The 15,291-nt window shown below is 37.6% G+C and overlaps 1 protein-coding gene across 1 annotated transcript in view; it reads right to left on the reverse strand.

Moving 5' to 3' along the window:
* The window catches only part of LOC118327714 (immunoglobulin-like and fibronectin type III domain-containing protein 1), a 24,914-nt gene extending 9,695 nt beyond the window's left edge, over positions 1-15,219 (reverse strand). The window contains exons 1-12 of the mRNA XM_035661134.1: positions 15,059-15,219; positions 10,977-11,063; positions 9,658-9,693; positions 4,901-5,020; positions 4,143-4,285; positions 3,382-3,481; positions 3,199-3,243; positions 2,052-2,085; positions 1,748-1,931; positions 1,507-1,620; positions 1,253-1,421; positions 768-1,040 (exon numbers count right to left, since the gene is read on the reverse strand). Coding sequence (XP_035517027.1) covers positions 768-1,040; positions 1,253-1,421; positions 1,507-1,620; positions 1,748-1,931; positions 2,052-2,085; positions 3,199-3,243; positions 3,382-3,481; positions 4,143-4,285; positions 4,901-5,020; positions 9,658-9,693; positions 10,977-11,025 — 1,267 coding nt within the window. The 5' untranslated portion in view covers positions 11,026-11,063; positions 15,059-15,219. The remainder of the gene's footprint in view (positions 1-767; positions 1,041-1,252; positions 1,422-1,506; positions 1,621-1,747; positions 1,932-2,051; positions 2,086-3,198; positions 3,244-3,381; positions 3,482-4,142; positions 4,286-4,900; positions 5,021-9,657; positions 9,694-10,976; positions 11,064-15,058) is intronic.
* Positions 15,220-15,291: the final 72 nt, after the last annotated feature.

Raw genomic sequence — 15,291 nt, forward strand, 5'->3', positions numbered from 1 at the left:
CTCCTCCTGCTCCTCTTGCTCCTCTTGATCCTCCTGCTCCTTCTGCTCCCTCTCCCTCAAATTCTTCATCAGAATCTTCAAATGAATCGTATTCTGCATCAAAATCTTCTCCTTCACCACCTCCAGCTCTGCCCCGAGCTTGACCTTTAGCTCCAGCTTCACTTCCATCACCTCCTCCTCCTGCACCACCACCAGCACCACCTTTGCCACCCTCAGTTCCATCACCCCCTGCACCACCTCCAGCTCCTCCAGCACCTCCAGCACCATCCTCAGCAGAGCCTGCACCACCTGCTGCACCTTTCTTAGATTTCCTTGCAGCTCCATCCTTCCCAGCTGCTGCCCTCTTTGCCCTTGCAGCTGCCTTGGCCGCTGCTTTGGCTTCAGCTGCTTCCTTTTTAGCAGCTTCAGCCTCTGCTCGGGCAATTGCTTCTGCAGCTTCTCTCTCTGCTTGGGCCTTTTTGGCAAGTTCCATTTTTTCTTCCATTTCTTTCTGATATTTTTCCTGCTGTTCCTTAGCTATTTTCATCAGATCTTCTTCATTGCCACCTCCAGCCATAGTAGATTTGCGGGCAGCCTTCTTGCCCTTGTTGGCAGGATCTTTGTCGGCTATAAAAGACAATATTGCAAATGTATTTATAATTTTTAGCTTAATGTTAATTTCAGAATGTATCTGCACAATATATCATAATTATGTATGATATTGGACTTTGTACTGCATCATTGAGAATCCTCAAAGATAAAAAAAAGGAAGATAATCATTTTCTTACCTTCAACAACAAGCCAGGCATTGCAGGATTTGATTCCAGCCACAGCAGCATAGATACCAGCGTCCAAAGGCAAACAGTCCCGGACAATCAACTTGTGGATAAGCTTATCTTCTGACACAATGATTTCATGTTTCTCATCATTTGTCAGCGGAGCACTTTTACCAAACCATTTGATCTCACTCATAGGTGCTGTCAGGACACACTGAAACATGGCATCCTCTCGTTCTGTTGCCTTAATCTCTTGTATTTTGACAGCAAAGTCAACTTCAGGTACTGTAATGTTACAGAAAGACAAAAAAGAAAAAAGAAGCAGACAAAGACTATTGAATTTCTTCAGTGTGTCCCATCCACTTTCCAAACTACTTATTCTGTACAGTGTCAGTGGCGGCTGGTCAACTCAAATTGCAGAAGAGCAACAATATATCATTAATCATTGGAAAGTAAATTAATTGAATCTAATCTTAATCACTTGATTAAAGACATACCTTTAAATTCTGTGGAGAAAACATTGACGCCCTCAACATCCACTGAGTAGAGTCCAGCATCTTCTGAACCTAGTTTTTTAATTTTGAAGACATACTTCTTGCCAACTTGTTTCAAACTATGCTTCAAATCCTCGTTGTCTTCTTTGGTGAATGGAACCATAACGCCATCCTACAGAATTATGGGACATGTTATCATTTTTAAACTGATAATAAAATGCAGTAAAATAATATTGGAGACAGCAGTGTAGCCTCACCTTGTACAGGAAAATCTTGCTGGTAGGATCCTTGAGGTCCATGTCCAACTCAATTGTTGCATAGTCCTCATCGTTGACCTCAATATGTTTCAGTTTAGTGATATGTGAAACAAACTACAGTATAAATAAAGAGACAGAACCAAAATTATAAAAAATATTTTGAACCAAACACCAAAAATTAACATTCAGATCTAACATTTTTGTTGCGATAGAATTGAAGAAAAACCAAAAGACCATGTACCTCTGCAATCTCCTCCTCTCTCTCTTTCTTCATTTCAGTGAGTTTCTTCAGCATGCGGCGGAAGTCTGTGATACCGTATTCAGCACAGATGCGCTCATAGTCTTTCTTGTCTGCACTAAGGAGAATCTCCCAGATCTTCTCTTCTGGCTCCATTGGCTTTACCTCACGTGTTCCATCAGAATTACTGTAGAGTAAAAAAAGTTCAAAAATGTTCCCTTCCGTCATGGAAAGACAGAATCACTGTAGGATAAAAAGATACCATACCACTTTATTTTAACAGACAAGTATGCAGTATTTTACTCACCGTTTTTTAAGTTTTTTTCTGAATTCTGTTGGATCTGGGAAAACCATAACGAAAAATAATAGTCCATCACTAAATGCATATGCCATGCTTCATCTTTTACAGTAGTGTTCAAAAAGAGCAGGTTTAATTTAACGGTATTGGCAATTTACATATAATGTTTTTATTAAAGCTCCATAAGAATTGTTTTCTTTTTAATAAAATGAACGCGTGCAATATCTCAATGACCACTTTCTTGTTTGATTGTTGTCCTAAAAAGAAAAAATGTATACTTAATTCTCTGCAAATGTTTTAATACAATTGTATACATCTGCAAAACCCAATAAACAAAGTTTGAAAAAAAAAATAAAATAAAATGAACGCGTGAAAAATGTTGTCTTATCAAGAACCAGTGTTTGATTTGTCCATTCTGGGCAACTATAGAAACCCGGCCTTCGTGGAAGAGGACCCACTCCCTTCTGTAGATAAAAATGGCTCATTCTGACAAAAACACAACAATTCTTATTTCTGATAATTGTACACTAAAGAAAACATACAAATAAATATTATATTCCATTTCTGCTAGTGGATCCTCCTAACAATGGACATTTAACAATGCTCAGGCCAGAGAAGCCTGGAATAACTGGCCGGATCTTTCTAAGTCCATTTGATATTCATGGGCAAAAAGGAAACTATAACAGAAATAAAGGCGATCGATCTCAAACCATCCAGGTTGGTGAACCATAGCACTTTGTGTTGGGTTCATACAGCCTAACATGGTTGTGGTTGCTGGTTTCACATTTTCCAGTCAGTTTCTAAGAGAGCTATTAATATGTCAAGTGTCACAGTGGCATCGCACCGATGTGACAGATGCACCATGGTAGGCAGATTTTTCCCAATAATTCCAATTAATGAATGAAATGTCATGTTGCAATGAAAATATATTGGCTAGGTTGTAGCACAAAGAAACTGAGCGAATGCATCATTCCAAGTATTGATAGCTTAGATAAAAAAAACATCAACCTCTATTCATCTTTATACACAGCCGGTTGCCCAATTCCCTGACTTGACAGCAAACAAACACAAACTGTCTTGTTAAATAAAATACATTTGTAAAATTAGCACACCTCTTCAGATTAAACTTAGAGTGTCAATGTATTTGAAACCTCACCTTCGACTGATTTCTTTTGAAGTTCCTTGCTCTTAGAGAATCCAACTGTAAAGAAACAATCGCATTTTTTCATTACCTGTCTGTCACAATTCAATACAAATATGCCAACTTGTCAGGATATGTAATGTAACTATCTAACACACTTGAGAGAAACAGTAATTCAAATAATAATAAAGATCATACCCGCAATAACATTCAAGACAACAGTGCAAACAGCTTTTCCATATTCATTTGTTGCAAAACACTTGTAGGTGTCAGCATCCTCTGGAGCGACTTTAGGAAACTAATGAAATACAAACACAGAGTTAATGGCATTTTTATTATCATTGAAAGCAGTCGAGTCTTAATGCATTACAAAAGCATTACATTTTAGGTGCAGGAATATTCACTCAGATGGATTTGCAGGTCACCTTCATTCAACTTTGACCGAACAGATCTGCTTATTTGGCCAAAAGAAACTTTCATGCACTTAATAAGTTATTATTCTAATGTGTACATTATCACAGCATTAGACAAAAAAAAATGTAGTGTTGCTGTCATACACTGTTTACAGTATAGGTTGACCTTTTAATCGATTTGTCAATGCTTTTATCATTATCTGCTGGTCTTTCTGGCACTGGTGCTTTTCAATGTATGTTTTTAGAAAGTAAATCTTCACACACACTTCAATGCATTATTTTGGTGATAGGGTTACAAAATGTTGGCTAGACCTAGGGGAACATAATCAAAAAATCCACTATCAGTAAACCTCTAGTTTACAGTCTGTGCTGTGATCACTCTGATCAGTGTTTATTTACTATCAGCATCAGAAACGAGACACCATGTCCTTTTTGAAGGCCGAGAGAGGGTACATTTCATTGAACGGAATCGTAATGTGACCATTCCTTTAAGGATTGTTGGAGATTGTCATCATTTATACCTCAACTGCTATATGTCAAGCTTACCTCAATGGTGTGTTCATGAGATGTCTCATCATACTTTTGCTGACACACATCCGGGTGAAAATGTATTTCTCCATTTGCTCGGCTCCATGTTACAGTAGGTATTGGAGTGCCCACCACTTTGGCTTTAAAGACTGCAAATTTACCTGGAATGGGATAGAATGAAGATTTCCTTGTTACACGTTAGTGACAAATTATGCATTGCTGTATGTTTTATTGTTCCAAATGCTGTTTAAAAAGTTTCATTATTTCTGGGAATGTGATCTACTTTTTGTTCAGCTCTAGTCAAGTGTGTGCCATCTCATTACAAAAAACTCTATCATTGTTTCTAATAATAATTAAAAAAACAACAATCAAGGAACTAATATGTGTTTTAGAAGACTTTCACCTTAATAATAAACTACGTGACCTATTAACTGGAGTAGTGAACAACATTTCCATTGCATAAGAACCATGTGTAATGGTAATGATTCTTCCAGGTATTAGTCAAACCATCAGGTGTTACAATGGGAATGGAGTTATGGCTTGTAAAATAATTTTGATATTGATTCCAAAAGTTTGCTGCCCTCCCATAATTGGTGTGTCCACACGGGGGCCTTCGTGGAAGCTCTCTCTGTAGATAAAAATGGCTCTTTTTTTCAGGTGATTATACACTAATGAAAACATACCTATGAATATTATATACCATTTCTGCCGAAAGATCCTCCTCAATGTTACGCACTGGACCTTTATGTTGATCTCTCAGAAATACGAAGACTTACCCTCTTGAATAGTCAGAGCAATTGGTTTGCGGGTGAAATCTGGAGTTGTCATGCCCTCTGGAAGTTCCTCTATGAACTGCGTTATCATGACGCCGGGCACTTTCGACTTCTTCTTGATGCCTGATCAAATAGAATATTAACAATTAGACAAGTGTAAAATATAGAGGGGGGAAATTAAATATATAGTATATACAACATATTTATCTAGGCATAAAAATGTTAATAGCTTATTTTGAGGAGCCACCTCTATAAAGTTCAGTATGTTGAAGAAAAAAATGTTTTATATGTATTTAGTGGATAATAAATACAAATCTAAAACCCAGACAAATTGTCAGCGTAACTCATACTCACGCTCATAGTCACAAACATACATGAGTGTTTATCTGAAGAAAACAACTTGTTTTGGAATAAAATGCCACAATAATGGTTAAAGAAAAGACAAAATAACTACCCAGAGGTGACTCAATCTAGTATTTTTTTGTGATCCTATTTATTTATTTATTTTCTTAATATTTCAAGATCATCCATCATTTTCCTTATAAACTGAGTGATGTATTAACATGGATAACACAAGCTAGTGCGAAAGTTCTGAACCAAATTAGCATGGCTCTCTCCCCCACCTCAAATCTGACCCTGCCAAAAGTTTGTTGTATTTTGCAAAAATCCTGTTGCTCTTTTTGCAAGAACAGAATGCAAGAGGGTTAATTTACATCCCCACCTACTCTACATCTCCACCTCTACATCTCCTGTGTATTGGCTTTTCTCTGACGCTGCACCCTCACAACATGGAGCACTTGCACTGGATTAAGAGTGCTCATAATGAGCAGTATGTAAGAACGACAGTAGGATCAACAATCCTTCCATTCAGAGCTTTGTAAAAGAAAAAGACATAGCCAAGTTTTCTGTACTTTGGACTTCTGATATTAGTAGTTTGTTTTATTTTGATATCAACATGCACCCCTGATCTGCCTTTATTTATGTAAGTATCAGGCGTAATAAGCTAATAGTTTGTGTTGTAATAAATTCTGTATTCTTGCCATAAACATCAGTGTTTATGTCATGTTGAAAACGTGAGTGGTTAATATTAATTAGCATATGCACAAATTCATATTTAACTTTATATTCATTGTGGTTTAATAGCAATAAAAGATTACATGTAACTCAGTCACAACTCTCTTAAAATTTCACAAAAATCTAAGATAAAATGTTTATCCACTAATTCTTATGTCAGCCAAATTACTAGTTAATTTTGTGTGTCCACTCAAGTATATGATTTACTCTACATTTAAAAATGCATTTCACAAGTTTTATACATTCTGCGCACACCTTATATGTTTTAAATAGATGGTTCCAAGTTTAGTGACTTTTAGTGTTAATGTAGGTAGTTCCGTTGTTTAACTTTACACTATTTGGATGAGGCTGAATAAAATAAGTCCTAAGTCTTAAGAAGCAGCTAATGGCCACAGCAGTTTAGTGCTGATGTGCCATGTGGACATGTTTCTTATGTACAGTCATGAAAGTGGATCTGTCATATAATTTAACCCTCTATGTTTGTATTTGAACTATACAGTACATAATATTATTTCTAGCACAGTTCAGTCTAAGTTGTGAGCGCTCAAAACAGGGAAACGTTTTCATGTGGGCACTGTCCTCTGCGGTTTCTAGAGGGTCCACAGGGTAAAAATGATATCCCTGATGATAGTCCATCTTCCCTTCTCTTGTTAAGGGTGTCTTTAAAATTAGAAATTAAAGCAGATTTAAATGCTTTGCAGAAGTCCCAGAAACCCTGAGAGTATGGACTAACCAACTGCAATCTCAAGGGGGGCATCTCTGAATGCTGATCACAGGGGTTCAGCTGGTCCATGCATCCCTGGTCTTTAAATATTTTCTTTTGCCATGAAAGACCTGCAATAGGCAGAATATAAACTATAGAATATATAGTTCAAGTAAGGAGAAATGAGCAGGGTGCCCCAGCGTTTTGCAGTCTGAAGCGCTTTGGAAGAGAATTTCTTGCAGCAGGTGCTACAATACTGTGTGTGCAGCAGAGTGCTGATAACATTACATGAGTTTTGCTGCTGTTAACGAGCAGAGAGTTCACGCTGTGGAATCGCAGGGATGACATGGACATCATTAAAGCAATAGGTCTGCATGGAAATATTGATCAGTCGATTAATGTAGAACAGCAATTAAAGCTGCATGTTTAGGCCAGGCATTGATTTCATCAAGCCTGCAAAAAGTATTTGATGGAATATAATTGGCATACATTTGGTACAGACAGATTCCTACTTGAGCAGATTTAACGTGACTCATGTGCTTGATAAATGCTGTGTAAAATACAGCATACCATGGTCTGGATAAATACTCAATGCTGTGACTGTAACACACAAGCCCCTACACTGGTCCTCTGGACCTACTGATACTTTGTGTAAGCAATCATCTCAAATGTCATTGACCATTCAACTTGCTACTTTAGGCTTCAGCTTTAACTTGCACATCCTTTATAATTTTTCTGGGAAAATCTATATATTTATTTGGGGACAATGACATGGCAGGATAAATAACTAGTCTTGTTATTAAACATACTGTCAAATTATATTTACCATTGGACGACTGTACGCAGTGTTATTGACTTATCTAGCTCTTATCTAAGCTTAGTCCTATTTACTGGAGTTGTGAACAACATAATGATTCTTCCAGGTATTAGTCAAACCCTCAGTTGTTACAATGGAAATGGAGTTATGACTTGTGAAAGAATTTTGATTTTGATTCCAAAATTCATGAAAACTTAAATATAATGGTCTTAATTTTTTGCCCATGGTATAAGCTGAATAATGCCCTTCGTAGGCCAGAAGCGCTTGCCATGCAGTGGAGCACTTACATATACATGAGTCATATTAGATCAGCATTTGCAAACATCACCAGACTCTTGATATCTTATTTTTCAAGAGATCTCAACAGCTGTCAGACAGATAAGCATGTACATGGGTTGCAATCACTATAAAGTTGAAGTTTTTTCATTCAGTCCTTGTCTGAAATGCCGGTGGCTGTAAATGCCTCGATTGCTCTTATCATGTTTCTAATACAGTTGCACTGAAGGACCGCTTGCTCTGTTTAAGAGTTCTCTGCAGAACTACATTGTTGTTTTAATGTCCCTAGTTTTTTTTTTTTTAAATAAATATTTCGAAAGGTTTTCAATTTGTTGTGCATACTTTTTTTGAGTAGTGTGTAGTTTGTTTAATTCTAAACTAAATGTATCTATAGACTCACTGACTGCTATGAACTATATGTGTTTTGTATCCCTGCATCGCACAATGTTGATCACAAAGCTACACGAAGCTTCGACAAACTTACAGAAGACATTACAGTTTTCTAACCATGTTTTAAGTTGAAAATTAAGTATTTAGTCCCTGCACTTTTCCTCTATTGGTCTGTGCTTTCATCTTTTTAATTTCCTGTAGCTTTTTACATGTTAGTTTTTTCCTATTTCATTCCAGTCTTTTATGGCTTACAAAGCACTTTGAAATGACTTTGTGTATTAAAGGTGCTTTCTAAGTACACCTGCCTCGCCTTTCTAAATAAATAAATGAACAAATAAATGAATGAATGAATGATAAAGAGTACATTCAGAAAGCTTTTCCGAACCTGCTGACTCACCAACATGTTCCCACTGTTCTCATCAGTGCAGTTTTAGCCAGCTGCCATTGTTGGCTGTTGGGACTTTGCAGTAACTTTGCCGTTCTTTGCCACTCAGCTGTCCTATTTGTATTTATTTATTTATTTTTTATTTTTTTTTTTTTTTTGCTGCATGGCCATGTTAACAGAAAAAGACAAGTGCCATGTATGATCTGATACCTCAGAGCATTGTGTACTTGTGTTGCCCCAAATTCTTCACAGCAACTGTCGCAGAAATACAAGAAATCAAAAGATATTGAGAGTTTGGTGAGGCTTAAGAGCTTCCAGAGGTCATGGGTGTCATTCCAGCTGATTACCTCGAGACCTCAATGTTCTGTGTTAACTTGACAGCACATGGTTCTTTTAGACCTGCTTTGAACTGCTAGGATCATAGAAAATGCAATTTTGTATCTGTGACAGTCCTTGTCGTCACAGTGAAGCCAAGCATAACATGTGGGTCAGGCATGAAAAGGCCGAAAATCTCAAGGGAATACAGAAAGGGTAACTTTAAAGGGTGATTCAGTTTGTGCTGGTGTTCATTGTATAAAAATACAGCCTCAAATATGATGTTCTTGTAGTCTTTCTATGGATACTAAATGCATGTAGTTTGCAGTTAAACAGTATTAAACCGAATTTACAAGTTAAGTATGTTTCAGACTAAATAATTTTGTGATTTTAAAAAGGGACCGGGGTGGCCATTTAGACTAGTTAGATTTTATAAGAGATCATGCCACTCCTTTGAGATGCCCCTGTAGAGAAAGTTCACTTATTGAGACTGAACTGTGCCAACAGTACTAATCAACATGTTGACATAAGTTTTAAAAAGTGGCATTTTCCCTTTAAATTACAAGTTAGATACATGAAAATCAACCGCAGTGCCCTCTAGCAACAACCTTGGCTGTTGAGAATGTCACAATGAAATGCATCTGTTGTGACACTGAAAGTTGAATCATCCATTTCGGATGACACCTTTCAAGGAGTGATGAAGACCACATCATACATGCAAACTCACCCAACATGGAGTCATGCACTTAACAGAAGGTGAATCGTTTGTGTGATTTGATATCTTTTTTTTGCTCGCATACCTTTGTCGTCTGGGTGAACTCCCTCAGAATCGTCGACTTAACACGCAACGTGACAGCAGGAGAGGGAACAGGACAGGTAAATATTAATCCTGACAAAAGCACCATGGCAGGTTGGAACTTCGACAGGATTATGGACACAATAAACATAAAACACTACAATATACAGTGTAACCCAGGAATGGGAAGCACAGACACACAGACACACAACTGAGGAAGAACAAAATATCCAGGGACACATCACACAACAAGGAATGGTTAGTCATAGACAAAATATAATACAGTATGTTAGCAATATGTTGTTACAGCAGCATGTGAATAGTGCTGTGCAACTGCTGATTAGACTTAACTTCAAGCTCGCTCAGACATTTTCTTATGGCTGAAATCTCAGGATGATTCCTGCGCAGTGCTTGAGAGAAATTATGTGCAAATATTTTGTGGAAAAGCAATTTGTTGGAAATTAATTTAAATTTAAGGCTTCATTTTGTCTTCTATCAAACAAAAACACCATTTCACTTGCAATTTTCTTTCTGGCCAGCAACTGTTGCATTGATCCTCCATGATGATTTCTTTGCTCATCCTTGCAACCATCAGCTGTATGTTAGTGTTGTTCTTCAAATATACTCAAATTTTATTCTTTGTCCGACATTTCTTTTGTCATGAAAATATTTTTCACAGCATGCTCTAGTTCAGTGATTTCAGCTTATTTGCATCTGTAGTGCCTGTGGTCATTTATTTGACCAACATCTTCACAATGGGAAGCAGAAGTTGATGAATGACATGGGCAGTGTCACATTCAAACTCGCTGCTTGGTTTGGAAAAACGTCCATTGGAAAGTAGCACCTGTGTCTTTGTTGACAAAAAATGGTCTTTGCAGTTGAATTTTCTTGACATCATGGATGATATTCTGTTTGGTGCAGGGATTTGAAAAACCATGAATATGATTTGGACTGCTTCCACTTGACAAAAGAAAAAGATGTGGTGCTTATCTTCATTTCTTCAGAGTGGAAATGGTCAGTCCTCTGCATAATACAGCATTATTCAGACATCTTCAGTACAGTATTCGTCTTCAAAAAAAGATGCTTTTTGTGGACACAGACTATAATCTGTGAGGTGGTATGCTTCCCGTGTGTTTTCTTGTCTGGCAGGGTTTTTTTTTTAATGCAATGCCTTGTTCATCTTTATTTTGCATAAAGATTAGTTGTCAAATAGATCCAGTTCATCATCGTTCCTCAGATAAAAGGAAATACAGGTGGAGGCAGCTGCAATACCAAGCTCTTGACTGACCTAACTAGAGAGGGTGTCCATCACCCTGCACTTACCCGCCTGCCCAGCGGCAGTTTGATCGGTCACCTTTGACCTCTTCCACATCTTGCTTTTCCTCTCGAGCTCTGCTGATTCAGAAGGCTCTGCAGCAAAAAAGACAGAGGATACACAAGGAAATCTTTAGCATTGTATACGTGGCTTAAAAGCAAATCAGTGATATGGACTGACAGTCTCCTCTGAGTTTGAAGTGTCAGTCTTTTTAACTTTGGGATGTGCTTTTAATTGCTCATTCTCTTTTAGAAAATTTAATCAGATGCCACTCAAAGGTTGTCAGAGATTTATTTATAAGTTTTGGAGGAAAATCAGCTGCGCTAAACTGCTCAGATGTTATTTTCCTAAGCACTCTGCAGTTACTGTAACCAGTCAGTGAGAGGCAGCAACCAATGTTATTTACACTAACTGTTGGCCTTAACATGGGATGAATACCTATCTCAGGAATCCTTCACAGGCATGTGTTAATTAAGCAAGGAACTTGTTGAATCCTTAAATAAACCAGGTGAAGAGTTAGGCTTAGTTTTAAAATACTGTAAATACTGTCACTGCTACAGCCTCCAAGTTCTGATTAATATTAGCTGATTTATGGTACAATTTAAATAAATATATGAGTATTGGATAAGTATGAAGATGAAATATCAAATTGCCTCTTAACAGACTTTACAAAAAGCAGCTAAAAGAGGCAGCATGCAACTTTACACCACAATTTTCACTAGACCTGTACTTCTTCATTCACTTGATTAAAACAACTTATCAACTTTTTTACTTGATGATAAATGTTATTTTTCAAAAGAAACACTGAGTCTGGGGAGGAATGTGTTCACCCCCACCAGCATTATTTGGTTTGAAAAGTCTTTAAAGACACCAAAAGAATATTTATATGAAACCTCTAAAGTGAGAGTTACCATGATCCCAACTGACTCATATGACACCTGTTTATCTGTTACATGACAACTGACTCATATGACACTTGTTAAACCGTTACATGAGTCATGTCTCCTCTCTGTTATAAAAGGTCACATGCACTCACTTTATGCCATTACTATTTTTTGTTCTTGTAAAATTTGACCTAATGACACTCCAGTTAAGAGGTCTTAACCTTCTCATTGGACAGGGACTTAGAGTAGGTGTGGTTACGTATAGGCAATTAATATTATTTTCTTTATAACTTTGCAGCTGAACCTATATTTTCAGAAAATATTGCTGACATGAAGAGGTGAGTGCTGTTTGAATTTTGCTTTATGCTCAGTGTGAATAACATTGTGCTTGTGTGTTTACCTGGATGACCTAATATAATAATATTATTGATACCCCCCCTTCCTATGATTATGGATATTTTGATTGCTACATATACGTGCTGCCATAGCTGTACAAACTCTAACAAAAAATGCCTATACCAAAAGTGCTTGCTATTGTGTACAGCTCACTTTGCATGAAAAGCACTAGTAACTAGTGATTACAAGCGATATTTTAAATCTGTCTACTGTAAAAGTAAATAGCTGCTGTAGTATGTTGCCTGGTTTAGCAAATGCATGTGCACTCAACCTGCTCTAACTCCTGTGAAGCTTTGAAGCCCCTCAGATTTCTATTTCCCTGTAACGTTTAATATTCATGACTAAATTTAAAAAAGAACAACATTGTTCATTGACTCAAAAACTATAATAACTCACATAATCTGCTAATCTGTGATCAGCTGCTAATAATAAGAAGCTGAGAAAATATATTTTCAGTGGCTTTAAACAACTAGAAAATTGTATAAAGGCTGAAATGTCTATTTAAAACATGGACTTGCACCATAATATTATTAAATATTGAATCTTAAACATTTCACCCCAAATTTTAAATATTTACAGCCTGTCCTGATACCCCACTGAAAATAAAACCTGCTGTCTTGGAAAGTAAGTGTTTTATTTTTAGTTGTACACATGCTCCAGCATATGTTCAGAAAGGTTCTGGGCTCCAGCAGCGATCTTGGCTCTTGGTGGATCTTGAAAATGAACTAGACAACGCATATGGTAAAAGCAAAACAGCCTGCAACAGGAGACATCTTGGCAGGGCTCCCTTTGCATTAAAGGATACCCACTCCTCTCTCCTCCCACTGAATAGTTTTGCCATTTTAGCTCATTACATTTATAGTTTAATGTTTGGCTGAGGCTCCCATCTGATTTAATGAATTCTAAATTGTGGGGGAGAGGACGTTGTAGACAAAATAATCATCAATAGATCCTGAATATCTTTCCTAGTCACTGTCCCTGAGACTTTAAAGACTGTTGCTGCAGGCGGCTTTAAAGTAAACTTATCTTGCTTTATAAAAATAAGAGCCATGCTTCAAAACATCATTACATATAACCAGTATGTAGGCAGGCTGGCTGTCACTGCAGGCAACATAACAAGTCACCAGGCATAAAATTAGAGACGGGCTATCTGGAATGTTGGACTACTCTAGCAGAAAGGAAATATATCCAGCTTTTCACTCTGAGTCAACCCTTAGAGTTTGTGCTGATACTCACCTTCCCGTGTCTTTCTTTTACCCTTTACTGTTGATATTATGCTTGTATATGTCTCACTCTGTTATGTTCTGCACACACAATCATAAAGGAGGAAATAATATTAATATAATTTTGACAGGTGAGTCTGTTTTCCTAATATGTTGTTATTATCTAATAATAACTAACATAACATAATTAAAAAGATCCTTGTGACATTTATTTTCTCCCGTAGACTTTGACAGCTTGTTATAACTAACTGCTTTATTGCACACTGACATTAACAGAATAAAGATTTTGTGTGTGAATTCTTCGCCATCCATGCATGGTCAAACCCTGTGATGTTTGACTGTAATTTCATCTTTGCATGTGCATAACACCACATCCCTTGACATTTCTTAAAGCTGACCTCTTCTCGTATTAACAGCATGGAATACAGTAACAGTCTCCAGAAGATGCCAGCGGAGTTATTTGAAGTTTGTTGAAAAGAAGACAAACGAATTGTGCATAATGTGTCAGTGGTACGTGACATGTCCAAGTGATTCTCAGCTACCCACCGCAGATGACTGCACCACTGACCACATACTCTCAAAATGGCATCTGGTAGCTTCTCGAATGTCCCTCACTGCATTTCTCCACACGTCACTGACTGCAGCTGAGTGTAACTCACACAAAACCGGGCCTGATGACAAGGCCTTTCGGTGTCAAATGAGCTCTAATGGTGGTACTCCTTCAAATCCACGTCCCAGTGGAGTTGCTCATTTGTTCAGCTGGCTGACAAGTCGATGCATATATGTTGTTCCGAACATGTAAGAAGCTTTAGCATGGTATGTGTTGCAGTATGTTTTGATCAGTCTGTGTATTCTCCACTTTCTAGTCTTATTTCTTGAATTGATTGTGTCCTTTCAGACCTAGAAAGCGTAACTGCATTGAAGAGAGGTGCTTATTACAGACTCACAATGTGAAACACAAGTATAGAAGAAAAACAACTACAGTGTGAACAGTATCAGCCACAGCCCTGTGTGTTTCTTTAATGTAAAAAGAGTTCCTATTTTCTGCCAAACTACAACCCACACCCTGCATGCAGCTGAGGCTACATATCGATTTGATACCTACCTCTAAAGTTAGTCATCACCCAACAACCTCACAGCTCTGACTTCACTGCTGTGATCCAGCTTCCCAGATTTAAAACCGTGAAATTCAAACTGAGAAGCCGGCATGCCTTACTAAAATGATTACATGCACCAACACCAAATTTGTGCGTCCTCTTCTGTAACTAAATCCTGTACAATGTTTAATGTATATCTACTTTATTAATATGGTTACATACTCTGTTATTTGAGCAACTGAAGTGAGATAGCACATAAAATTCTATTAACTGTTAGTCACTTTATTGCCCTTTTAAACACTTCAGCTTGTAGAGGAAAATAGAAGCATGTCTTCATTACACACATAATGCATGTATAATTTAGATTTTTTTACTGCATCTATTTGTGCACCTGCTCACAAAATGCTGACGTGAAATAGGTCGACTAATCCATTTCTCCTGTCTGCTCTGAGCATTTTGTCATCCAGCCTTCGTTCTGAGGGCCACCTACCTGCTCACAGTCCTCAGTGCTTTCAGCTCAGTTCCCTTTCAGGCAGCAGTGTGGTCACACTGTGCCTTCTCCTAATTTTTTCAATGTAATAGATCCTTCCAGCAGCGTGCAAGTCTGTGCTTGATGCTCCTCTACTGACTAGACCCAGTGACTGCCAAAAGCTGTTTAGGCTTTTTTGTATTTGTGGTGACTCCAAAGACATTGGAGGTTGAGTGGGCGGTAAAGTGGGGGGG

This window comes from Morone saxatilis, unplaced genomic scaffold (assembly GCF_004916995.1).
Source record: "Morone saxatilis isolate NCDOM2014 unplaced genomic scaffold, NCSU_SB_2.0 Contig18, whole genome shotgun sequence".
NCBI lineage: Eukaryota > Metazoa > Chordata > Actinopteri > Moronidae > Morone > Morone saxatilis.